The 26,282-nt window shown below is 37.2% G+C and overlaps 1 protein-coding gene across 15 annotated transcripts in view; it reads left to right on the top strand.

Moving 5' to 3' along the window:
• Positions 1-26,282, top strand: part of COL25A1 (collagen type XXV alpha 1 chain) — a 463,262-nt gene that overhangs the window by 277,619 nt on the left and 159,361 nt on the right. For all 15 annotated transcript variants that reach the window (XM_032333117.1, XM_032333109.1, XM_032333114.1 and 12 more), the window contains one exon: positions 3,288-3,305. In XM_032333117.1, coding sequence (XP_032189008.1) covers positions 3,288-3,305 — 18 coding nt within the window. The remainder of the gene's footprint in view (positions 1-3,287; positions 3,306-26,282) is intronic.

Below are 26,282 nucleotides of genomic sequence, written 5' to 3'. Positions count from 1 at the left end.
GGTGCCTTAGCTGCCTGGAGGGCATTGTATCGAGCTGTTGACATAGAGTAAATCAGTGACTCACAGAGCTCAGCCTTCTCCACCTTTGCATCTACTTTTCAAACTTCAGTATTTCTGTGATTTAACCCTTGGGATGGCTCTTGATTATCCTAGATTTGAGTTTTCGAAACAGCTTGGTGATTTGCTCGGGGAAAACGTCCTTTTAAGGAATTCCTTGTTTAAAAATTCAACGTAAGTTGTATTTCGTAAACATCAGTCGTAATTTATAAATATTTATTTGGAGTGTGTTTTAGAAAACCGAAAAAAATTAACTCTCACAGTTGATTACGAATAAGGTTCACTATCCGTAAATTAGAATAGACTAGAAAATACCCACAAATGAATGAGGATACTTGGATTTCTCAATGAACTACTCAGAAGCGACTTAAAGCAATTCTGAGATATTTCTTTTGTGATTGGTGTGGAAGAAGTCTTCATGGCTAGGGTCCTCGATCACTAGGGAGTTTCTGCTCCCTGTTCATCACTTTTGGCCTCTTGTCCAATCTCCTTCTATGCTCTGCATTCCCATAAGGGAAGCTGCCACGGCCATGCCCACCGAACCGGTCCTCTGATCACTTTCCTCATTCATCCACATAGCTCTATTCAGAAGACTACGAACTCCAGCCATTGGACTGTTTCCTTACAGTATTCTAGGTATCTGTTGGGGAATCTTTGTTACATCCCACTGAGTGAGAAGATTTGAGGTAGGCAGTCCTGGAATCTTGTGTAAGGTTTACACTGTGTAATACATGTTTTAGGGAGACTTAATCAAATTTGTCAAGTTATATGCATCGCTTTGGAGGGAAGCCTGTCTACCACCCACTTCCATCCTTCCTTTTCATATTCCCCACTGTGTATACACACACACACACACACACACACACTCACTCACTCACTCATGCACACCATAGACACTTGAAATTCATATCATACATTGCAGTAGTCTGAGTCTCCTGGTACTACATAATTTTTAATACTTACGTAAAAGTCAACTTTTCAATTTTACTGTCACTTATTGATTGTTTTCACCACCACTAACATAAAATCCAGAACCTAATGTGTATTTGTTTATAGTAATATAAATATATGCGTACATTATGCTGAAATCTTTCCTTCAGTGCAATGGCAGGATTGCCACATTTTTAAAAAGGTTTTATTTATTTATTCAAGGGAGAGAGAGCATGAGTGAGAGAAAACATGAGTGAGAACTTGGGAGAGAGCATGAACAGTGGAGAAGGGCAGAGGGAGAAGCAGACTCGCCACTAAGCAGGGAGCTGGAGGCAGGACTTGATCCAGGACCCCAGGACCATGACCTGAGACGAAGGCAAACACCTAACTGACTGAGCCACCCAAACACCGCAGGAATGCCACATTTTAAAGATAGACAGGAATAGTCTGTCATGTGTAGAACAATTGTAGGAATCAAACAATCTCAGCAATGATGCTAAACTATTCTTTTGTCAAAAGTATTTCTGATTTTAGACAATCCTACCTTTGTGTTTTCAACAACAACAACAACAACAACATATAAAAGATCTAATGTGTTCTGGATTTCTTTAAAAGATGCATGTTCACATTTCTGAGTTTGCATTAATTCGAAGTTTTAGGAAGGTCAGAGGCTTAAAGCATCCAGAGAGAGAGAGGCAGAGTATAAGTGGGAGTGAGCACATATTGTAATCTCGTCCATTACATGGCTTTGGGAAGATCTGCATTCACATGTAGGTGGAGAGCCCTGCCTCCACCTACCTTAGGTTCCCCAAGTTCAACGCTAATTTTAGGGTTGTCTGTTACCCTCAAGATCCTTAGCTGACCTGGTTTGTATACAAGTATCAGTTAAAAGGCTGGGTGCCTGCTGGTCCTGGGTCTATATCTCTAAGCAGAGATTCACGCTGTTGCTTACAGTCAGGAGTGGTTGGGAAGTTTAGAGCATCCTCTCAGTTGAAGGGTGCCCTGATACCGTTGTGGATCAGATTTGGGTTTAAATTGTCTTTTCCACCTATCGGCTATGTGACTGTTACTTTATTTCTATGAGCCTCAGTTTCTTCATTTGTAAAATGTAGAGCTGTCATAAGGAATAAATAGACTAACATGTCCAAACGTGCCCAGTACTTGAAAAGTACCACCATTAGCACACAGGATTGCTGTGAGTAATATCCACAGTAACTGGTTTGATTAGATAAAACCTGGCAAACCACATTTTCAGACAAAGCTCTTAAAAATCATCTATTCTATTCCCAATCAGTTAGAGAATAAGCACCTAGAGAAATTCCAAGCCTGGAGAGGGTCTGAGGGAGAGAGAGTAAGAGAAGGAGAGAGGGGGGGAGGCAGAGGGAAGGAGCGTGTTCTTTGGGAGTTGTATTAGTTCTGTGCTTTTCTATATGGATACCCAGTGGCATGCAGCTGGTATAATGAAATTGTACATTATTAATTTATTTTTAAAGATTCCTTAACTTGATGTACACTTTTTCTTTCATCTCTTCTTGTATGAAACCCAATTAGAGAAGAAGGTGATGTGTAATCAATACTTTTATTCACAGGTGATTTTCCTTGAGAAGCTTTTACAGTCAATGCTGCTTTGAAATTTTTGTTAGCTTAAAGAACAGAAAAGTGCCATTCAAACCGAATTAGATCGTCCAATGGTTCCATAAACTATCGACCGAGTGAGGAGTTCTGATGCACTTTAATTGAGCCTAAGGTTTCTTATATTCTTTTAAAATGCCCTTAGGTTGGATTGTACTGAGTAAAAGATGGGTGTTTATTTTCAAAATTGACTTAAAGTATTATTGAAACAATGAGAACTCCAAAGACTCGGAATTCTAAAACTAAAAATATTGGCCTCTTTTTTTCTTGTTCACTGTGCTCTTTGAATAGGTAGCTCATAGTAATAGTCTGTGCTAGAAGGCCCTCTGTTGAAGTAACCCAGTCATTATGATAACATAGTTCACCTTTTACCTCTTTTTCTCTCCAATTTAACTCTAGCGCATACTAAAGCCCCTGAGTCATTTTGGAGTTAATATAAAACAGACCATGATAGCAAGATTTCAGATAAATAGCATAAAACTAAAATAGCAAGACATAATATGGTTTTTCAAAACCACAATGTAAAATTTGTCAGTAGTTAGGTTTATGATCTTCAAAAACATTTGGTAAAGAGTTTCAGAACTAGTTTAAGTTTCGGTAATGAAAATCGTCACTTAAAAAGAAATTTTTATAATTGTTTTCCTCTTTTTTTTTCTTTTCAATTTCAGGGTCAACCTGGTCCTCAGGTAAGTGAACTCTTTCCTAATAAATTAATTTCAGTTTAGGATTTCCTCGGTGTGGAGATTTTTCTGCAATTCTTTTCAATAGCTATAAAAAAGCTATGAACCAGTAATCATGACACCACACAGTAGACCAAATATTTCCCAGGAGTAAAGCTCTGGGGCCTCTCCAGGGTTTGTGAGCCACATCAGCTGTTGGGCCAGATGGCAAATTTAACAACGTACTACCCTACAAAGCAAAACTCTAAACTGATCTAAAACAGTGCCCCAGGACTTTAATGTAAGAATAAATGACTTAGTAGATGTTGGGCATGAACTGGTTTGCGTTAGGTACTGATTAATCACGTACTAATAATGTTGCCATAAATCCACACAGACTGACTATTTAGACGGTGATCATACCGATGACTTTTGATTCATTACAGACAGATATTGAATTTGATCTACATTTTCAATATAAACCAACTGCTGAAGACATGATTTATAATTAAATGTGAATGCAGTCAACAGAAAAATCTTTAAGAGCTATAAATTCTATTGAAGAAAATGAGGAAATTTTAGGAAGGGGAGGAATGTGTAGGAAGATGAAAGTATTAAAGAAGGGAATGAAATGACGAGTCAGAAATGCAGAGTCGGTAAAAAACAACACACTCAATATTAATACTGATTGTGGTCTGTAGGACGCTATGGAGAAGGGAAAGTCATTATTAATGTTTTTACCTTTAACACCATAGTACCTCTAAATAACATAAATATTTATTGAATTCCTCTTACGTCTCTTTCCCCTTGATATACCAAATGCTATTTCTGTCCTAGACTATTTAGTAAATAAACAATTTTCATGATATCTTTGTGGGTCAATATCCAAATTATTGTCAGCTAATTTTCACACCAGACCATGAGGATGTTATTTATAGTTTTTATGAGCTCAGTGTCTAAGGCTATCTAACAAAATAAACAAAGAAACCCACGTACCTCAGTAGAGCAGTCCTTTCCACACCACGCTCATGAGAGAAAGTTTGCCATGTAATTAACTTACACTCATATCAGAAAATACTCTTATTATTTGTGATTTCCACACTTGCTTTCTAAGTTGGCTCAATTATTGGAGGGAAAAAAAACCCAGAAAAGAAAGTTGTAGCTTATTTCCCAAATTTGAAACTGCTACATTGAAATGGGATGATGTCAAATAAAAGGTGCTTTGCATGCTTTATTTTATTTAATGCTTACAACAGTCCTGCTGTTGTATACATGTGCGCGCGCACACACACACACACACAGAATTGGAAGAGATCCATGACTCCCATGGAGTGACACCATAAAACTGGGGGCAGAAGTCAAGAATGTCTGTAAAAACCTCTACACTCAGCTCACAAGAGAAGACGAAAAGGTAAGATAGCAGAGGATAAAAGAAGTTAGAGTGCTGGTTTAGAGATTATTATAATCTGTAAAATATTTTAAGTATTAATAGGACCTCTGTCTTTGCTAGGATCACCTCTGCCTACCCTAAAGCAGTCTTTTAGATAAGGATTTGGGTATAAGTAATTTATTTGGGAGACAATCCCAGGAAGCATTGTGAGGGCATGGGGAAATGACACAGAAGAGACAAGAGGGCCAGAAAACAGATGTATTCCTGAGGAAGCTGTGAGAGACTGTAGAGCTTGTCTCAGAATTGCTCACTGAAAGGCTGGGGAGATTGATGTATTTATCTACTAATTTCCCTTTCTCTTTTGTTGAGAATGGTGCCTGGGTGTTAACTCCCCGGCACCTCTGGTCTGGCCCAGGAGGTCCAGAGCTCTCCAGCTGCTAGAGGAATGCAGGCAGCGGTAGGACGTGTGGGATCTGCATCCTTACACTGCCTTGGAGGGAAGCAGTAGTGAGGCTTGGCACCTACATCTTAAACAGCGTCCAAGTGCAAGAATCCTACAGACAAAACAGAGAGGGGAAAATTCAGATAGAGATATATAGACTTGGAAAATTGGACAAAGAGACAGCATTGAAAGCATATTAGTTAATGAGATGTTAAAGAAAATAGCTAAGAAGAAGAACATGTTCATAATAAATCTTGAGTTTCTGCCACAGTTAATGAGCAGAAGAAAGATGATAAACCAGTGATAAACCAGCATAGGGAACCAAGAATGGGCAGGACATTATGAATCACTGTAACCAAGATTTGAAAATATATCATGGCACTTAAAAAATTAAAGTCTATCTAACTGCCTGTGCTTGAAAACTTTGGAAACTTTCAAGGAAGATAGAATTGGCATTTTAAAATAGTGACCTGCTCTGGTTTTCCTGCATCTTGGCTATTTTTTTTGCCTTTAGTGGATACTTGAATCACATGATCATTATTTTCAAAATGTATCCCTCTTGTCACAGCAAAAGGATAAGCACTGGGTTCAGGAAGAATTAGCATGAGGGAAATGCAAAGCCGGGAGATAACTCACATCATCTTTCTATGGCACAAAAAATAGGCAAAGAGTTTTGTTGGTATGTCCCCAAGGAAAAGTCTTGACCTACCTCTTAACTCTATGTCATCATCATAACATTTTTCAAAAGAAACTTCCAAGTTTAGATTTTAAATTAAGTAATTCTTAATGGAAGTTTCCATTTAGCGCTTAGTGATTATTAACTATGTATTGATGTTTTTATAAATTATAGATGTATTTTGATATAGTCTCCATTTTTATTTTCCCTACCACTTATCATAATGTATTACTTTCCCAGCCTCTAATCTACTCTTGGGAAATTTCTTCTGCAAAAAGTGGAAACTAAATAGGCTTTTACCTCCAAGAACAAATTTTGTCTCTAAAAATATGAATACATAGAAATGATGTAGTAAATGTGATTATCAATATGTACAGCACAGTTATAGTATTTTATACAGTTATATCTTACATTACCATGTTACCATAAATCCACTTTTTCCTGAGTAGATTTATATAAATTACACATTAAATCTGTTTAATATATATTTATAATGTAGATAAAATGAATAAGCAAGCAATGTACATTTAAAACCTAAATTGGAAAATTTTTATGGGTTGTTAAAATACTTGAAAGGTTTCTTTTATTTGATCAAATTTCTCTTAAAATATTCATGTTCTGTTTTTTGGTCTACTAAAAATGATTTTATTCACATACAGCGTATATAGTGTGTACAGGAACTTATAATTTGGGATATGTCTTCCCTTTTTTTCTTTCAACTCTTTGGTGACATAAAATGATAACACAGTTTTTTCTTGAAAATTTAAAGAAGTAGTTCTTTAATTTCCCAAATTTTTATAAGATTTCAGAGCTTAAATTCCTCAGAACTTATTTTTTTGTTATTTATATATGTAAGTTTCAATGCAACCAAAGTGCCACATTCTTTCCCCACTAATTATGCTCCTCCCTTATCGCTGTGTTGTCTTAGTACATATTGTTAATTGTGGGGAAAGGGAAGAGCATGAACTTTGTAAAACTTTTTCCTTACTCTCCCTCCCATTTCCCTTTGCAACTAGTTAAGGGAGAAAAAGGAAGAAGAAAGTTTGCTACCTAAACAAGATTTCTCCAAACAAGTTCCCTTAACCAGTCCTCAAACCAAAGTTTCTCTCCCGCTCCCTGAGTCATAACCATGTCACCGAGGGATGACTCCTTTGTTGGACTACCTACTGTACTAAAAATCCTTACTCCCACTGACTGATCCCAAATCCTAATTTACAGTGGATTTTCCATTGAGATAGCATTGCCAAAACATTTCTAGGGAACAATAAGATTTTTGGGGGGGGTGCATTAAAAGTGGGCTTTGTGGGTTGATCTGGGAACATAAACCATCTTTTATTAGGATTCCTGTGTGAAGATGCAATCAGATTTCCAAATAACCAACTTCCAAAAAAAGGGTTGTCAATGTTTGAGCTGAGGGATTGCACTTCCTTTAAAGTTTACTAAAGAACTTGGACAGAATGATAATCAGCAACCTGTTTTTCATGTGTAAATGTTTATGTCAGTAAAGTGTTCTTGCGTAGGTTGAACATTCCCATGTCATCTTATTCATGGTATTCAGTGCAAGTCTTTCCTTGAGAGAGGTTTCAGGCAAGATTCTGCTTCTTTGGTATCACGCCTTCTTTAGTTGGAGTTGCAGATTAATAAGGTTTTATTTTGTAGACTGATGGTAGAAAGGGAAAATGTCTATTATTTAGGGAGTTCTTCTGATGACCTTCTGAAAGCCGAAGACAGTTTAGATGGATTTAACTTAGATTGTTAAGAAATTGTGAGGCCTGCAAAGCTAAATGACAGAGATAGTGTGAAACTGAATACGAAAATAGGCCTTAGGGAAGAGAGGTGAGTCTTTGCATTTACCTAAATGGGTAAGCAAATGGTTCTTGACAAGGGAAATGAGATGGTGAAAGCATATTAGGAAGGGGTGGGGGGAGGCAATTCTAGCAGCTGTGGTTAAGATGGGAAAAGAGGTAGAGAAATGAATGGAGAGGTTGCTGCTGTGAATCCATTGTATCAAAGGAAATCAAATCCTTGGAGAGGAAAAAGCATGGGATAGGGTAAATAATGTCACAGAGACTGGGGAAAAGTGGTTGGGTAAGAAGAGAAAAAATAAGTGACGAGAGAGTAAGTCAGGGAAGAAAGGAGGAAAGGAAATGAGAAAAAAGACAGACGCATTTTTGTATTTCAAAACAAAGCGGCCCTGAGAATTTTTTGGGAGGTGGAGCAAAATTTATCTATCGAAATGAAAGTCACCCTACTATTTGTTCATTAATTCATATGAACACAATTTAAGTCAATACCTTAAGGATGTATTTAGCTCCATGTACAAGGCACAGCAATAAGGCTGTGAAATTGTGGCAAAGAAGACAGATCCAGTCTTTGTTCCTTTGATGGTTCTTTTACTATTAATAGTCAAGGAGATTGTTGAAGTTCTCTCAACTTTTGCAGACCCGCCATTCCAAGGATGAGTTCAATTCCACCCAGAATCCTGCCCTCCACCTGCACATCTAATAATAGGTGTAATGGGGACCTTAAATGTGAGGCATTTAAGAAGACTCTTTTCCAACATGCAGATGACCCATTGCTCTAAGTGTGGTCCTGGTGCCAGGCCTTAGTTCCAATGATTGAGGTCCTGCCCACATTCAGGCACCCCTGTTCTGATAGCTGAATCTAGGCTCCCCATGCCTACTATTCCCTGTCTACATGACGCTCTCCATCCCAGGTCCTCCTCTCCTTCTCCTCTCTCCTACCAGGTGTGAGAGTCAAAGTGCTCATGCTCTACCCAACCACAGTGAAATCCCTCTAGCTCACTGCGTATCCACCAGAATCCCCCATTTCTATGTCTTTTGATCCTGACTTCCCCATTGCCATTGTGCACACTGTGAGAACATGACTGCTACCTGCCTGGCCAGTCATGCCTGCGAGGGTAGTAAATCAGGAAAGGGAACATGGCAGCTTTTTCCTGTCTTGATGGTGGAGATATCGAGGGGTAGGACAGAGAATAGCAGTGGCCAATGTCCTTCCATATATGTCTGATGGATACAGTTTTTCTGTCATGGCTCTGATGATGTTGTTCTTCTGACTACAAAACTTTAAATTTCACTATGATTACCACTTAGATGCCAAAAAAATCTAATTATTAGCCCGACATTTAAATCCTTGGATTTGGCCTGTTTTTTCTAGCCCTATATCCCACTAATTTTTCATTTAATGCTCTGAACACTATCCTTCATCCAAACCAAATATAGCCATGTGCATTTTTTCTCTCTTCAAATGTATTTTTCTTCATTTGTCTTTTCTTAGAATAACCTTTTCTCAGAACTGTTTCCCTCTTAGATAGATATACTCAGATATACTCAGTTTCCTAGATATACTCAGTTTCCACACATCCAGATATGGTCATCTTTCATACTCACATGACATTTATTCCAGCAAGATATCTGCTCTCTCTTTTGTTGAATTCCCACAAAACTTTATATGTTCAGCTTTTTTTCTTTTTTTTAAGATTTTATTTATTTATTTGTCAGATTGAGAGAGAGAGAGAGAGACAGAGTAGATGCAGGGGAAGTGGTAGGCAGAAGGACAAGCAAGCGCTCCCTGCAGAGCAAGGAGTCCAGTGCAAGACTCAGTCCCAGGATTCCAGGACCATGACCCAAACCCAAGGCAGACGCTTAACAGGCTGAGCCACCCAGGCATCCCTGTGTACAGCTTTTTATACTCCTTTACACTAGAGGGGTCATAGACAGCGAAGCCTAGATAGGCTGCACGTCAAACCCTAGGTTTTCACTTATAAGCTCTGTGACCTTGGGCAAGTTACTCAGTCATTCTGAGTCTCATTTTCCCCATCTGTAAAATAGAGATAATAATTTCTTACCTCAACAGATACATACAGGAGTATTAAAATAAGATAATATAGGTATAACTTTTAACGCAGTGCCTAGTACATGTCAGGCTCTTAGTAAATATTAATTTCCTCCTTCCATTGTACTTTTTCCTCTTTCTATTATATTGTAGTCGTTTATACACATCCTTTCTCTCTTGACTCCTAGCTTTTATGGTCTTCGAGGGCAGAGCTATGCTTTCTCTCATCTTTAGTATCCTCCCTAACACTTCACTTAGTACCTGGTACATAGTAGATGTTCAACAAATATTGTTAAATTATGAACAGTAAATGCAAGAGTTTAAGGAAAAAGAAGTTGAGGAAGAGAGAAAACTCAGCTCTTCATGATTCTAAATACCCTGTCAGTAATACCATGTGTCATCAATAATGCCACTTAAAATAGGCCTCTGAGGTTTCTAAGCTCTGAGATTTTACTGAATATTTGTCAATTTTAATATCTTACTTCCACTTGGTTTGGCAAGTTTGGATACCTTTGTTTCCTTTTATTATAGTAGTTTGTTTATACTGATATTTAATATTTGGTAAAATAAACAAATTAGTTTAACCCAGGGCCACACTTAAGATGTATTATGTAGATTTTAGCCATTTGTTTGTCGGATTCAAGGCTTATCTTTAATTTTTAATAATCAAGAGAGTTATAGAAAGTAGTTTATGGTGGTTGTGTTTCATGCCACATTTCTTTAACAAAAACATTCTTCCACTAATAAATACTTTTAGAAACTAGTTTTTAAAAAAGCCTTCTCAGGAGTTTCTCTTGTATGCATTATAAAGATATGGTGGCCTTTTCTTCGCCCCCAATAACTGCATCAGCATGTTATGTAGAAGGTAGTGAGATACACAGAACCACTATATTAACTGAAAAATACCCCTTCTGTACCAGGGGCATTTCTTTTGCATAAAATTTTCAGAATTTCAAAGCCCTCCTCATAACTCTCCTTTGGCGTTGCATGTGAACATAAAGGAGATATAATTCCCTTAGGAATTTGGAGGACTAATGCGGCATGTATGTTGTAATTCTGTATTACTCAGTGAGAAAAAAATGTAAGAGAAAACCACAAGCAAATACCATCAGACAACTGCACATGAAGGCGTGGGTCTTCCATTTTTTTTTTTCCAAATGCACTTGAGAAGAAGTAGAAGATGTCACATTGCCTTCCCCCCCCCCCAAATCCTTTTTTGCTGTTTGGTTGTTGTTCTGACATTATCACTGTCATTTCACAATATTTTACTAAAATGTACAAGAATCAAGCTGTGTGTGTCATGTAAGGAATTATTCCCAAATAAAATAGTGTATTTTGGGACAATATTTAACTTTCTGTTCATATGTTTTTAATTATATACTAAGCTCCTTCTAACCTAACACTTCAGCAATTCCCATATTTCATGTTTGTGTTCCAGTCCAGCATTTTTCAGATCCATATAGTCTAACTTGGGGGAAGGGGGAGGATATGTACATTCTCTAAGAAATTTGAAAAGTGTGTGTGTGTGTGTGTGTGTGTATAGGAAGTATTTATTTTACTCAATTCATTATAGAACTATTATATTAAACTAGTAATGTATTCATTTGTGAATAAATTATGCTAGATCTGAAAAAAACAGTATCATTCCCCACTATCTGTATTTTATATTGTGGTTATATGATGAAGAGTGATTATAAAAGTCTGAACATTTTAGAGTTTTTGGTATTTGATTAAGTAATTGGTTAATTGAAAGACTCCCCTGTACTCCATATGGCTTATACCTATAGATATTTATACACTTAATACTATATAAATATAAATTTATAGGGGTACTCAGTGGGATAACCCTCTGCCTTCTGCTCAGGTCATGATCTCAGGGTCCTGGGATTGAGTCCTGCTTCAGGCTCTCTGCTCAGTGGGGAGCCTGCTTCCCCTTCTCTCTCTGCCTACTGCTCTGCTTACTTGTGAGCTCTCTCTCTGTCAAATAAATAAATAAAATCTTTAAAAAAACAAAAACTAAAATATAAATGTATATACTATACACATAGTATAGCAGCTCGTTTATTTCACTATCATCCATATATCTTTTCTATTTTTTTTAAAAAGATTTTATTTATTTATTTGACAGAGAGAGATCACAAGCAGGCAGAGAGGCAGGCAGAGAGAGAGAGAACATTTTAGAGTTTTTGGGGGAAAGCAGGCTCCCTGCTGAGAAGAGAGCCCGATGTGGGACTTGATCCCAGGACCCCGAGATCATGACCTGAGCCGAAGGCAGCGGTTTAACCCACTGAGCCACCCAGGTGCCCCCATATATCTTTTTTAAATGTGATTTGTATACCGAAACTTTGATTTACATATGCTGAAATTATCAATCCCTTTTCTTTTTTTTGTATCTCAAAAATACCTATAAAATACCAATAAACCTTCTTTATATGTTGTTGATATACATAGAAAATACACATTGAATAAATGTCTACAATTGGGGCAGCTAGGCAGCTCAGTTGGTTAAGTGGCAGATACTTGACTTTGGCTCTGGTTGTGATCTTAGCATTCTGAGATTGGTTCCACCTAAACATGGAGTCTGCTTGTCCCTCTCCCTCCTCCTATGCCTCTGCCTGCTCTCTCTCTCTCTTTCTCTCTCTGTCTTAAATAAGTAAATAATTTAAAGAAATAAAATAAATGACTACAGTTAATAATTCAGATTTAAAGATAATTTTATATATGTTTGATGATGAAATGGCTGAAACAACTGAAAATATCAGCTTTTAGTGGTCTGTTTTTAAAGGGAGCATACAGAATATGTTGAGTAATGCTAAGGGAATGGGCTACATAGGCAGATAGCTGCGTTTAAATACTGGTCATTTACAAACTGTATGACTTTGGGCAAATTATCTGTTTCTTTTCAGTTTTTCAATGTAAAACAAAGGTGGTTGGCTTAATACATACATACTTAATACCGACTTAATGAAACATTTAGAACAGTGTATGGCACGTGTGTTATTATTCAAGTCTTATTTATGCACATGTAAACATCTGCATACAAACCCTCTCACATGAGCACTCACACTGACACAGTCGTGATGTCATATAACCCTAAAAATGGGACCTCATCTGCTGGATAAATATCCAATAGAATAATGGCTTTAAGTTAAGTAGTTCAATTTTTAAATTAAGAAATTCATGAAAAGTGATTATCACTACTAGATAGGATTCTAGTATAGGATTCTAAAACAAATATTTAGTGCATACTTGTGTATTTAATTCTTTCTAAAGCTGGTGAAGAGTTTTAATCAAAAATACTTCAGAGAAGTAAAAATAATTCACTTTGAAATGTTTTAATCTTCAAAAAAATTGTGGGGGTGCCTGGGTGGCTCAGTGGGTTAAAGCCTCTGCCTTTGGCTCAGATCATGATCCCAGACTCCTGGGATCGAGCCCTGCATCGGGCTCTGTGCTCCGCCGGGAGCCTGCTTCTCCCATCTCTTTCTCTCTCTGCCTGCCTCTCTGCCTACCTGTGATCTCTGTCTGTTCAATAAATAAATAAAATCTGAAAAAAAAATTGTGAATTTTCTGAAGTAATATTATGTAAATGTATGTAATTTCACATATATGTTTTGATGGGTTCTTTGGTTTGATAATTTTGATATCCTAACCAAAATTCTTTTATTTTTCAAGATTTTATTTATTTATTTTTAAGAGAGAGAGAGCAAGGGAATATGAGCAGTGGTGGGGCGAACAGAGTGAGGGGAGAGAAGCAGACTCCTCACTGAGCAAGAAGCCCCATGTGGGACTCGATCCCAGGACCCTGGGATCATGACCTAAGCCGAAGGTAGATGCCCAACCAACTGAGCTACCTAGGGGTTCCCTAACTAAAATTCATAATTGGCTAAATTTATTTTCTCTCTAAATATTTCTAGTCATATTTAATTGATTGCTTGTTTTAAGTACAGAATGTATTTATTGCACCATGTGGAGATTAAAATGGAGGAATGCTGTAAGATAGTAGTTAGAAACCTAGCTCCAGAAACATTTTATTCTACCTTCTTTCTTTGGGTAGGCCACATTTAAACTTAGTTTAAATAATAACTATAGGAGATTCTACTACCTCCCGTAGTTAATGTGAGCCTTTATACTTCAGGTTTATTTTTTTCAAATGGCCAGTATATTTAATGCTAACTATTTAATATTTAGATCAGGCATAATCTATTGTTATAATTTACATTCAGTAAATAGTCTTTCTATTAAAAAATACACTGAGGGGCACCTGGGTGACTCAGTGGGTTAAGAATGCCCCTTCTGCTCAGGTCATGTTCCCAGGGTCCTGGGATCGAGCCCTATATCAGGCCCCTTGCTCAACAGGGAGCCTGCTTCTCCCTCTGCCCCTCTCCTACCCATGCTCTCTCATGCTCTCCCTCTCAAATAAATAAAATCTTCTTAAAAAGTACACTGAGTTGAAAACAAATCAAAGAAGATGCATCCTGAATTGATAAAGTTGAATAAATATTTAGTATTATATAGTAAGCATAGTTATGACAAAATTAAAAAAAAAGAATACTTATGACACAGTTCCCTTGAAACCTTTTACCTGGCAACCTGAACTATGGAGCTATTTGGAAAAGAATAAACACAGTGGGGGTTTCAGTTTCCAAAAGAAATCTTATCCTTGAGCAATAAGCTCAGGGCCACCATTTACACTCGTGTAAGTTGTATACTGTGCAAAGCTGTTCAGCAAACAGACAGGGAAGTCTAAAATTCAGCTTGTGCTTCACTTGAGCTCTGGAATGGGGCTGCATCTACCTGGAGGAAAGCCTCCTTATCTAATTCACACAGTCTCAGTGTAGACCATCAGGACCCTGAATGAAGTATATGCATTTTACTCAAAGAAAACAAACTGGTCTTAGTGGTGGGCATCAGGATCTGAGATGAGAACAGTGTGTTCCGGAAGAAATGGAGAGTGGGCAGTAGGCATAGTCCTGGAAAGAAGCCACAGCTGGGTGTGCAGTAGCAACTGAAGTTGTGGAAATGAGTGAGATGCCCAGAAAGTTTGTTATCGAGGGTAAAATAAGTCATGGGTGGAGGAGGGTTAGTTATGAATTACAGAGAGAAAAAGGAAAAAGAAGTTCTCCTACAGAGATGGTGGAAGACCCAGCAGAAGGCGTTGCCAGAGAAGCTAAAGGAGTCATTAGCTCTGTGAGCTATAGTCACCAGGTTTCCAACTATGAGTTTACTTAGAGACTTTAGTGGTCTGATGGTTTTCAAGGCAATACTGCCATGGTTTTAGGAATGACTCAGTATTGAAAACGTGGGAAGAGTAAAAATAAAACATTCTTTCTAAAAGTTGGGAGTCACAGGCAGGAGGTAGACAGGAGCCAAAAACATCTCTCCTTATTGGAGACAGGGGAAGAAATATGTATTTCATTGAGTAGAGTTCATCTTCAAGAGACTGTGCAAAGTTTTTTTATTCCATTTACTATTAGTCTTTATTCTCTGACTAGGGTTGTGAGTCAACAGATGAGAAATTATAGTGACCCCAAAAAGCACAACTTCTAGCTGAAGTCAAATATATCCTCATAAACATTCATTGGAAGCATGTTGGCCATACAGATATCTTTGGCTTTTTGAAAGTCAATAGGCTATTCAGGGAATACTAATTTTGATTCTGATAACTTCTTAGAGACCTCTGTTGCAAGAAATCTGACAATATATTTATTAATACTTACCATATATAAGGTACAAGACTACATTTGAATTAGGAAGAGAAGAGTGCAAGGAAATAATATTTACAGACCATATGTTCTTTTAATTACTTCCTGCAACTCACATATGAGGTAAATATTGTTTGTTCCGTTCCACAGATGCAGAAACTGAGGGTCAGAGAGGTTAAGTGACCTGCCTAAGGTCATGTTTTAGTACATGTTAAAACTTCCAAAGGCATTGTTTGTTATATTTCCCCCATATGCCTTTCTCCTTGCCCTTAGGGTCCCTGATAGCTTACTATGAAGCACAAATCTTATACCTAGCATGGTGAGCTGAGTTTTATCAAAGCGTCACAAGTGCTTTAGGAATTCAAAAGGGAAAACGTCTCCAAAGGAGGGGCAAGGAAAGCTTAGCGAAGTCACTGAGATGAGCCATCAATGATGGGTCATAAATGACCGTGAGATTGTAGAGGGGTAGAGACCGGATGCTTACTGGAGTAACATTTGTACTGGGACTAACATTTCTCTCAGAAACTCAAATTTCTGCTGTGGTTATTTTTTTTTTTTTTTCTTTCCAAATAGCTTCATAGGTCCGTTGCCAGGTAAGAGGTTTCAAGAAGGTGTGCGATAACTATTTCAAGTCTAATGATACTTAAGGAAGCTTATTCAGTAGAAAGAATGGCAGGAACAGAAGGACAACAGTGACAGCAGTGAAGGCTCCTCTGAGAACTGCTGGTATTCCAGGCTGACTGAAGGACAGAGTCCTCATGTTGGGGATCGGGGCAGAGGTGGGAGAGGGGATAAAACACAAAAGGAAAGTTAGGAGCAGATAATAGAGGACTTCGGACATAGGCAGAAGTTTACACTTCAGTCAGTGGGAATCTGAAGGGTTGCCTAAAATAAAATTTTTAATTATGTAACTACTTCTTTGGAGAATTTTCACACATACTCAAAAGGAGAAGAAAATGTTATTATAAACTGCCCTGGAACTGTCACCCAGCTTCAGAAATTATCAGTGACTAATATTATTTCATGAATTTATTTTTCCCTTGTTTTTCTCATTTGTTTTGTTTGCTGATGTATTTAAAAGCAAAACCTAGATATCTTGTCATTGAATCTGCAAATACTAAAATATGAATCTCTGATAGGGCCTTTTTAAAATATAACCATCATTTCATTATCAACACTAATAAAATCAGCAATAATTTCTTATTATCATCATACCCAATCCATATTCAAATTTCCCCAGTTGTCTCAAACTTGTCTTTTTGTAGATGGTTTGTTTGAATCAAGATCCCAAACTCAGTTGGCATTTAATTGTTTTAACTCTTCAGACTCTTTTAGTGTCTAGGCCTCTTCTTTTGAAAAATTTTTTTTCACGTCACTAATTTTCCTACAACCTTTGACCTATATATAGAATGCCCCACATTCTCGATAGATCTAAAGAACTCCTTGTGGTGCTGTTTTACTTGTTCCCCTGTCTTCTGTATCTCTCGTACACTGCAAGTTCCATTTAGAAGTTTGATTAAGTTCTGGTTCAGTTTTTAGGAATAGTCTCTTATGAAGGTATAGTATACTCCCTTCTTAAATCAAGAGGCAGGTAATATTCTGTTGATCAGCAGGTCAAGTGCTATTGGCCTGATTCCCCGCAACCTTTCCTATAACAGCTTTTGGATCCGTGGAGGATTATTGCCTATAATAACTTTTTCACTGGGCCCTTGACATTTTTGGTGCTGAGGAATATGTTCAGAAATGTGCTTTAGGAAACATAATCTGACAAAAGTATGTAGGATGGAATAAATTGAGGGAAGACCTGGAGAGGTTGTAGACTATTCCTGTTTTCCAGGAATAAGGACACTGGCAACAAACATGGAAAGACAGATTCAAGGGATTTTGTGGAGAATGAAATCTCTGGGACTTGGCAACAGATTCCATTTACCAAATCAAACATAACACTGACCTTTTAAAGTTGGAGGAGTAGTGGTGTGTATAACAAAAACAGGAAGGTCAGGAGTCATGAGTGGCTTGCAGTAGAAATTGAGAAGTTCGGTTTGAGAATGATGAGTTTGAGCTGATGATGGCATATCTTGGCTTAGACATCTGGTGAGCAGTTGGGAATGCATCACTGCAGCCTGGAAAAGAATTGAGGACATAAGTCAGGTAATAATTAAAGCCTTGAGGGTACATTTGATAGCTGATGAAGGGAGTAAAGTGAAAAGAGAAAAGATTTAGACACAAATTTGGGCAGTCATGACATGTTTGGGTTTTGTCAACCCTTCCTCCCCAAAGCTCTGGTTTATTTAGTTTTAGTTTAGCCCAGGTTGACTCCTTTCCAGGGCCCTAAAGACTGGCTCAGCAGTTTCCCTTCTCATAGCTTAGCTTGCTTCTTCCTAATGGAAAGAAATTCCCTCAAGACCAATATGTATTTCAACTCACGTTACCTTATTTTTCCTAAAACCAGACTGTAAAAATATGATTTCTACTCTGCTACCTCCTTTCTCTTTCCTCAAATACAATTTTCTTTATTTCTATGGCCCATCTATTATTAAACAAGTTTGATGGAGATAGGAGATGATACGACCTTAAAGTGAGGGAATAGAGGGCAAAAGCAACTTTTCTTCCCTTTAACTTTTGGAGAGCACGAATGGATGTGTTTGGAGAGCAAGGGGAAGAGCCCAAGGGAAATGTATTGGTTGAGAGCGATGATACAAAGCTGGCAAGGTTGGGGAGGAGGCCCCAGTGCCCTGGTAAGATATTATCTTTGTTCCACAGGGAGAGGAGGTGGTGCTACAAAAGGTTGTGGAAATGGAAAGCACGCTAGTTGTAGAAGCTTACATTAAAAATTTTTGACCTTTTGGTCAACAGCAGAGAGTGAGAGACTGGGCTTCTAATTTATAGGGGAAGCTTGAGAATCATAGACAAGCCCTGAGATTCAGGCTCTCCTGGTCTCATTTATTTTTTAATTTTATTTATTTTTTTAAAAGATTTTATTTATTTATTTGGCAGAGGTCACAAGTAGACGGAGAGGCAGGCAGAGAGAGATGGGGAAGCAGGCTCCTTGCTGAGCAGAGAGCCTAATGTGGGGCTCAATTCCAGAACCCTGGGATCATGACCTAAGCCGAAGGCAGAGGCTTAATCCACTGAGCCACCCAAGCACCCCACTCTCCTGGTCTCATTTAATAGTTGATTGGTTTTTATTCCTTCACCATATCTCCTTAGACTCAGAGATATCTGTCTTTACCTCTGTGTTGTGCTCAGTTGCCCTTCACAAAACTGCATTGCTTTATAAAATACAACGAATGAAGCAAAGATTCAAGGTGACCTGCAAACCAGGCTTTCTTGAGTAGCCTGGGCAAGATTATGTTGGGACAGTATATTAGGAAGCATGCTGAAAAAAACTTAGAAATTAAACCCATGGTGTAAAGAAGGCTATGCTTCTGAATACATTCAAATTCTATGGAGGAGGGTAAGAGTATTGTAGGATAGCTTACACCATTAGCTATAAAATCACAGGGGCTACTGTGGGCATTTAGAGAGCAAGTTGATACTTTCTTTCAACAAAAAGAATGTTTAGGATTCCAAGTCTTTCACCATGGAGTTCATTTTATTTGACCTCTTAAAAATGAGTAAGAAAAAAAAAGCAAGGTTAAACAAAAAAATTTTAGCAGTCACTTAAAACATTTGGATATAAAGGATGAGGCTAGAGAGAAGGGAACCCTTGGTTTTGATTGGCAGGAGCAGTAATTTGGCTGTATTTAATTTGTATTGTGTTAGAAAAGAAAGCCAGAGTGAGCTTCCCCAATTCCTGCTGTTTTATAAGCCCTTAACTCCATTGAGCTACATCAGTCTTACTTTTGAGAGTCCTTTTTAAATGTTTGGTTTTTCTAAATTTTCTTTCAGTGCTAGATCCCACTAATTGTTTCCTTATGGCAGCTGCTTATGATTTAAGACTGATCGTGGGCACCTATGGTCCCTTGTTCAGAGCTTGAACTGACATCACAAAGGAACTTAAAAGTTACAATCTCACCATAGAAAATGCCCAGACAAGAATAGCTGTAAAAATTAGTTTTGCAATAAGTGGGGCTGGTTTTGATATTTGAAATTTCTGTTTATACTTACACTCTTTTCTGCTGGGTCTCTTTTAATCTTCAATGCAAAATGAAAGGTGTAAAGTCTGAAGCTATAAATCTGTTTATAGCTGTAATTCCCTTCCCTGACTTAGCAGAGTTTGACACTATCATAAACACGGTTCTTCTGCAGCAACATTGAATCTGGTTCTTGTATAATTCTTTATATGTTGCTGCTTTGAACACTGAGAGTTTTATAGCATTCTTTTCATTCTGGGTGTTTCAATTCAGCAAAAATTGATTGAGCACCTACTATATGCTAAGGGCAACTAGGTAGTTCTAGGGCCTAAAGCGTAGTCTTGGTTAGTCATTAAGTAATGCATTTGTCTGCTTTGGTTTTCTTTTGGCAATAGCTCCTAAATATCAAGGTAAGCTATATTAAACCTTTGTATTCTGCAAACATTTTCAACCATACGCCTATCATGTTTCTTACCACATGGCCCCCTTGTCGTGGCCGGCGTGACAAATCGACCAGGAAACCTGAGGGTAAGAGGATGGTGAAAAGAAATTAAGAGACAAAGATGGGGACAAGAGGGACACTGAGGAGGATGTCCAACAGTGCCGATTTTATTCCACATCTTAACAATCATTTATAAGGCAGACCACAATAGAAGGAGTAATACATCAGTACCCAGTCAGATGACCGCAAGTTTCTATAACAAGTTTACATTAACTATGAGCAAATCTCGTGATACCAGGTAGTAGTCTCGGCTAAAGCCATTAGCAAGACAATCAACCAGGGAGTGGGTAATGGGAGGTACAGAACAACAAGGACCAACTAAGAATTTAAGACCCTGACCACATTGTTCCCTTCTGTAGGGAGAGCGTGTGGGAAGTCACGTAAGCGAGCGCACGACACATAGCACAGACCCTTTCTCAGGGTTACTCTACTTTCCCGTCCTTAACCTTGTCAAGGTGTCTGGATTTTAAAGGAGACACAAGTCAGGGCCTGGTTTGATCTTCGACTCCAACTGTGCTGTGGCCTCCAACACCTCCTGATTTTAGGAAATCAATATGTTTGCCTTCTTTATCCTCAGGTCAAATATCTGAAGAAAAAATGTTTATATTTATGTTTATATAATTAAAATATTAAAAACATTAATGGTGTACTTAATAATCACTACCATTGGTCAATCAGGCATTCTATAAATTGTTTCATGGATAGCGTTTGATGTTAGCCGAATGATAAACATTGTTTTTCCCATTTTACAGATGAAGAAACTGAGGCTTAAAGAATTTAATTAACCTGCCAAAATTCACACAAGTGATCACAACCAGGATTTCAGTCTGAATTATGTTTGACTCCATGACTTGAGCTCTTAAACACCAAGACACTTTATGTAGTTTATTTTGAAATAGTTTCTCCAAATTATACCTTTGCTTTTTAAAAATTTTTAAAATATTTTATTTATTTATTTTTAAAATTATTATTATTATTATTAATTATTTTATCATGGTTATTATTTTATTTATTTATTTTATTTATTTTTATTTTATTTATCTATTTATTTATTTTTACTTATTTGTTTGTTTATTTATTTTATTTATTTGAGAAAATGAGAGAGAGAGAGAGCGCACATGAGCAGGGGGAGGGTCAGAGGGAGAAGGAGACTCCCCACTGAGCAGGGAATAATCCTGGGACTCCGGGATTGTGAACTAAACCCAAGGCAGACACTTAACTGACCGAGCCACCCAGGCACCCTGATACTTTTTGCTTTTTATTTTTATTTTTATCTGAAACATTTAAAAAGAAATTATATGCAAACACAAACACACACACGCACGCGTGCACACACACACACACACACACACACACACACACACATCTATACTTACCTATAGGCCCTCCTACATTTTCATGTCAGGTTTTCCATAAAAAGTTTAAAATTTACACATTACCTCTTGAAGTCATTTGCAAAGTTAAAAGTCTATGAAACAAACAAACAAACAAAAGGTGATTTTAAGAAGAAATGTCCCTAAAAATATGTATTACACCAGTAAAGCAGAAAACTATAGATTTCAAGGTTTTAGGTATATACTTGGAAGAACACAGTTCACATTTTAGTTCAAAGTGAGCCTAAGCTAAATGCATAAAACACTTCACTCTGTAGTATGGTAGATTTATCGACATGTAAATAGCTAGGGTCCTTATTTTTCAAGTAAGCATAGATTTTTCCATTGTTAATTCTATTTGTGATATGATTTTGTGAGTTTCAGATACTTGCTATAAACTACTAAATTCAATTTATCCATGAATGTATGGCTTAAGAGCATCTATCTCATTGGCACAATGGGCCAGTTCATGCTGCAGTCAGAGAGTAGGCAGAAATCTTACCATCTGTAGAACTTAGGCTTTTATCCTACTTGAACAAGGGAAAATGGGTTATTTCCTATTTCCTTGCCTTGTAGGGGGTCTGTGAACATTGATTAAACCATGTTTGCAAGAATGCCTGAGAAAGGCCCATGCTGTAGAGATTGTTGTCCTTATCCTTAAAAAACTAGGGAAATTACAGCTTTTAAATATAGTAAGCCCACAGTCAGCTTGCAGTCTAAAAGCAGAGGAAGAAATGTAATAATGGTGTACTTTATTGGTAAGTTAATACAGAGGAAGTGTGGCTGCACAGTATAGCTACCATATGTCATCTGTTCTCCTTTTACCCAACAGTGACAGTAGAGAATTTTCTCCCCTTCTCAGCTACTCTAATTGGGCAGCCAAGGCTGCCAACAATCAATTTGGATTTGAATACCCCTAAAACCAGATTTAAAATTCTTTATGGTTCACTTGGCTCTTGAGCTCCTGTGTTCATCACAGTTTATGTAGTGTAGATCAACCATTTTCTGCTAATGCACTATGTTGTGAACTTTGAAATGAGTCACCATGTTGGTGATTTGTCAATGGCTCTCATGTCCATTCCATTAACTGGTCTTGTTGGTTCTATCTGAGAAATGTCTTCTGAATCTAGAATTTTTCCTTTGCTCCTATGATCATCTATCTCCTGGACCACGGCAGCAACTTTCTAAAAAGGATAGCGTTTCATGCTCTCAGAGTCCCACAGAGCACACTTGTTCTTACCACTCCCTTGTTAAATTGATGACAGAATTTGGCCCCAGGGACTTGGGTATTATTAGCCAACCTTCCCGAATCTCTTCCTCAAATCTTACTATTCCACATTTCCACTCCCCACACCACATATGTTCTTACAACCCTGAACTCCTTGTCTTTCTCTGATAGCATGATGTTCTTCCACACTTGTGCGTGTTCTCCCCTTCTGCTTGAACTTCTTTACTCGTTCCCAGTTCCCTTTATGTCTGGACAACTTTCAAGAGCCAGTTCCAGTATCATCTTTGGAACTCCAGTTCTCCCACTTTCTTTTCTGTCTGTAGAGCATTCCTTCCGCTGATTACAATTATGTTTACATAATTTTCCTCCAGACTCAGAGCACATTGACTGGCTGGTAGTTGGCTATAGATGCTTAGAAAATAAAACATTCTGGCCTTTGTAACTCTATGGTAATGAAAAGATTAATCAGAAGAAGGGTTGTTATAGTCCAAAAATGAGAATGATCTACACTTTGCAGGGATAAGAATCATAACTCCATTCTTATTCTAGCAGCTCTGGCTGCCAAGAATGTCCAGGGTTTGTTTTTTTTTCCATTTTTTTTTTTTTTACTTCTGGCAGAATTTAGTTTTGTTTTCATGATTGCCATCTTTAAAAAAATCATTCTCGCTTTAGCTTTTGTCATTCAAAGTAGGTAAAATTTACAGTTCTAGTGAATGAAAGGTCTTAACTGGAATATCCAGATTCCATGAATATATCTTTTCCAGCTATATTTCAATTAGTTTTGTGCAGATTGAAATCCAACATTTTACTGAATCTCAATTATTGTGCTTCTCATTCACAATGCTTTTAGTTTGGCTTAATAATTTAATCAAAATAGATAATAGAGCATGGAAAAAAAATCTAAAATCTTTGTTACTAGGATAGAAATGGATTTGGGGAGGCTGAAGTTGGTATAGGCCAAAATTCATATTAAAGGCTTGGTACAAACAGGATTGTTGCCATAAATTCTGAACATGAAGTCATTTGATTAGGGACTAATTTGAAATTACCACTGGTATTTATACATATATTGGTAGTAAATTAATAACACTCTAACACCACTCTAAAGAAACGTTCCAACTACTGTTAATAATAAAAGCTTTGGTAACACTTTTTAAACTTTATGTAACTAGGGCTAATAAGATAAAAACTTATTAGAAATAATCACATTAAACATTCTTGTTTATTTATTTAAGCAGACATAATAAAAAATCTGACTCCAACCTACCAGACCAAACCAGAAGGAAAGGAATTCCAAAAGAAGCCTTACATAAAGAGTCATAAATAATGACTCACTATTACCTTATTTACAACCACTAATTATACCATATTTACTTACCATTGACCTCAACTTTGTTTTAGAACAACGTTTTATTTTCAAATAGCTGCCAGTCGCTGATACTGATACCTGAACAACAAACACATCCATTAACTATCAAATTGTTAGTTTGGTACAGCTGGGAACAACAAAATGCCATGTAAAATATACTGTAATTCAAATATTCCTTAATTTCATTTATTGCCTATCCTTTAGCTAGTATCAGTCAAAAGACAAAATAATTTAAATAGTGACCCAGCTTTAATTTTAAAAAGTTAATAATCAAAGATACCTTTCTTTCCTCTGTAATATTTTGACCTAGAAGAAAACCATGGCTCCCAAATTTTGAAATACTGTCTGTGTTTACTAAGGTCATCCTCTTTTTCCTTCAAATTCAATCCATATTTGCACTGAAGAGGATCCAATTCAGAAAGAAGAATGGGATTTCAGTTAGAGCAGAAGAAAACACCTGCCATTAATCCCAAGAGCACAAGTGGGGTCTGGAGTGTCCGAAGCAGCCACCACAGCTGTGATTGGAGGTTGACCTCTGCTTCAGTTCTGTCTTGAGCTGGCAGGTGCCAGGACGCCATTCAGTCTGCTCAAAAACAACCTCTTTTGAAACAGCAGTATTTTATTGCTCAATTGTGAATGCAAATTTTTATGTGTTCATGAATTAAGGATCCTTTCTTATGGCAAGCTGTCTAAAGAAGTCTAGTTTTCATATGTGATTTTGGCATTAGTCATTGAACTCTGGGGAAAAAACTCATCCCTGCTCACCACTGTAAATTGTTTTAGAAAAGTTGACCTCAAACATGCCATAAAACCTAATGAAGTGCCTTTAGCGGACTGGTACAATGAGAGGCTTGGCCTCTAAAATCTCAACAGCAAAAAGAAACTAAACTTTAAGAAGAAGCTTTTGGGGGGAAAAGGGGTAGGAGCAGGGGAGGAGTTCCACTGTAACATACATAAAGTAAGTAACTTTATAGTAGCTGGATTTTCTAGGCGAGTTTTTCTTAATGCTAGTAGTAGGAAGTGTTTAACTGTGGCACTAGACTATTAAACTTTTCAAAACAGACCATTCATGTTTTCTAAATTAGCTTCTCCCACCATACCTTCTATCAGTGCCTAGAATACTGCCAAACTTTTTATAGGCATTTGTATATAAATGTAAAATAAATCAAAATAGACAAATAACATTTAAATCAAGACTGGAATCTCCATTTTATTTCTTAAACTGAATGGTAGGTATCCTCTACTGTTTTTTGGGGTTTCCTTTGCCTCACCAAAAATAATACCCTACTTGTAGAGCATTAGAGAACATTTTATGTGTGTTAAAAACTATCAAATAAATTCTTTAGACTTAATTTTACAGGGATAGACACATAGTCTATACCAATTACTCACTACTTGATTCACTGAAAACATTAATAAAACATGAAAATTTTACTGAAAACATAAAGAAAAATGATTTCCTTGGTTTTCCTTTGTTTTAATGGCACAATTATTTTGGGGATAAGAGAAACAAGAGTTTGTTTAGTTGATTCTGTTATCTTAGCTCTCTCCTCTCTCTCTCTCTCCTCTCTCTCTCTCTCTCTCTAAACCTCTACATTTACTCTTTCTCTCATTTTGTACTTGAGATCCTGGGGTCACTACAGGATACTCGGAAATGTAATTGGGAGCCATTTCAGAAGGCATCTGTTGAAGGCAGAAACATAGTAATCATTCTTTATGAAAATACAATTCTAGAGCTCTGTCCCAACACTTATCATCCTAACCTAGTCACACAGACTAGGTTAAAGTCCTGGCTAACTCACTTGCAAGAGATCTAACCTTGATAATCTTTGAATTTTATTTTTGGCATAAGGAATATCATAATACTCTCTTCATTGGATTGGGATAAGATTAAATACAGTAACAGGTGAAAGTTCTTTGTTGATGGTAAAATATATAAACTACCAGACGTGATATTATTGTTATTATTAAATTCATGATAACCTCACAGCTGTTACCAGAAGTCTCACAACTGAGAGTAGGAATTTAGGACAGTTCCTCTGTAGCAGATACTTAGCAAGAGATATTTTAGTAGACTGATTATTCCTACATTTCCACCTGAAATGACATTGCAAGGTCTTAGGAAGGAGTACTTTGCTAAAACCTTGGCTGTGCTTCTAGTCTAGACTTACACTCGTTTCCCAGCCTTTTTGTCACTCGCAGGTGAAGGTGAGAGATTGATTGAAGGTAACTTTGAAATGCTCCAGTTTCTCAAGTAGGCTGAGCTGAAATATGATTTCAATTTTAAGAGCTGGGGGGAGGGGTTGTATTGATGCCTCTAGAAATAGTATGTCCTGCTAGCATTTTTGTTCAGAGATGAAGAAAATCTCAATGTGGCTTAAGAATAGAAAG

This window comes from Mustela erminea, chromosome 2 (assembly GCF_009829155.1).
Source record: "Mustela erminea isolate mMusErm1 chromosome 2, mMusErm1.Pri, whole genome shotgun sequence".
Classification (NCBI taxonomy): Eukaryota; Metazoa; Chordata; class Mammalia; order Carnivora; family Mustelidae; genus Mustela; species Mustela erminea.
Note: the sequence above shows the minus strand (reverse complement) of the source record. Positions and strands in the feature narration are given on the sequence as shown.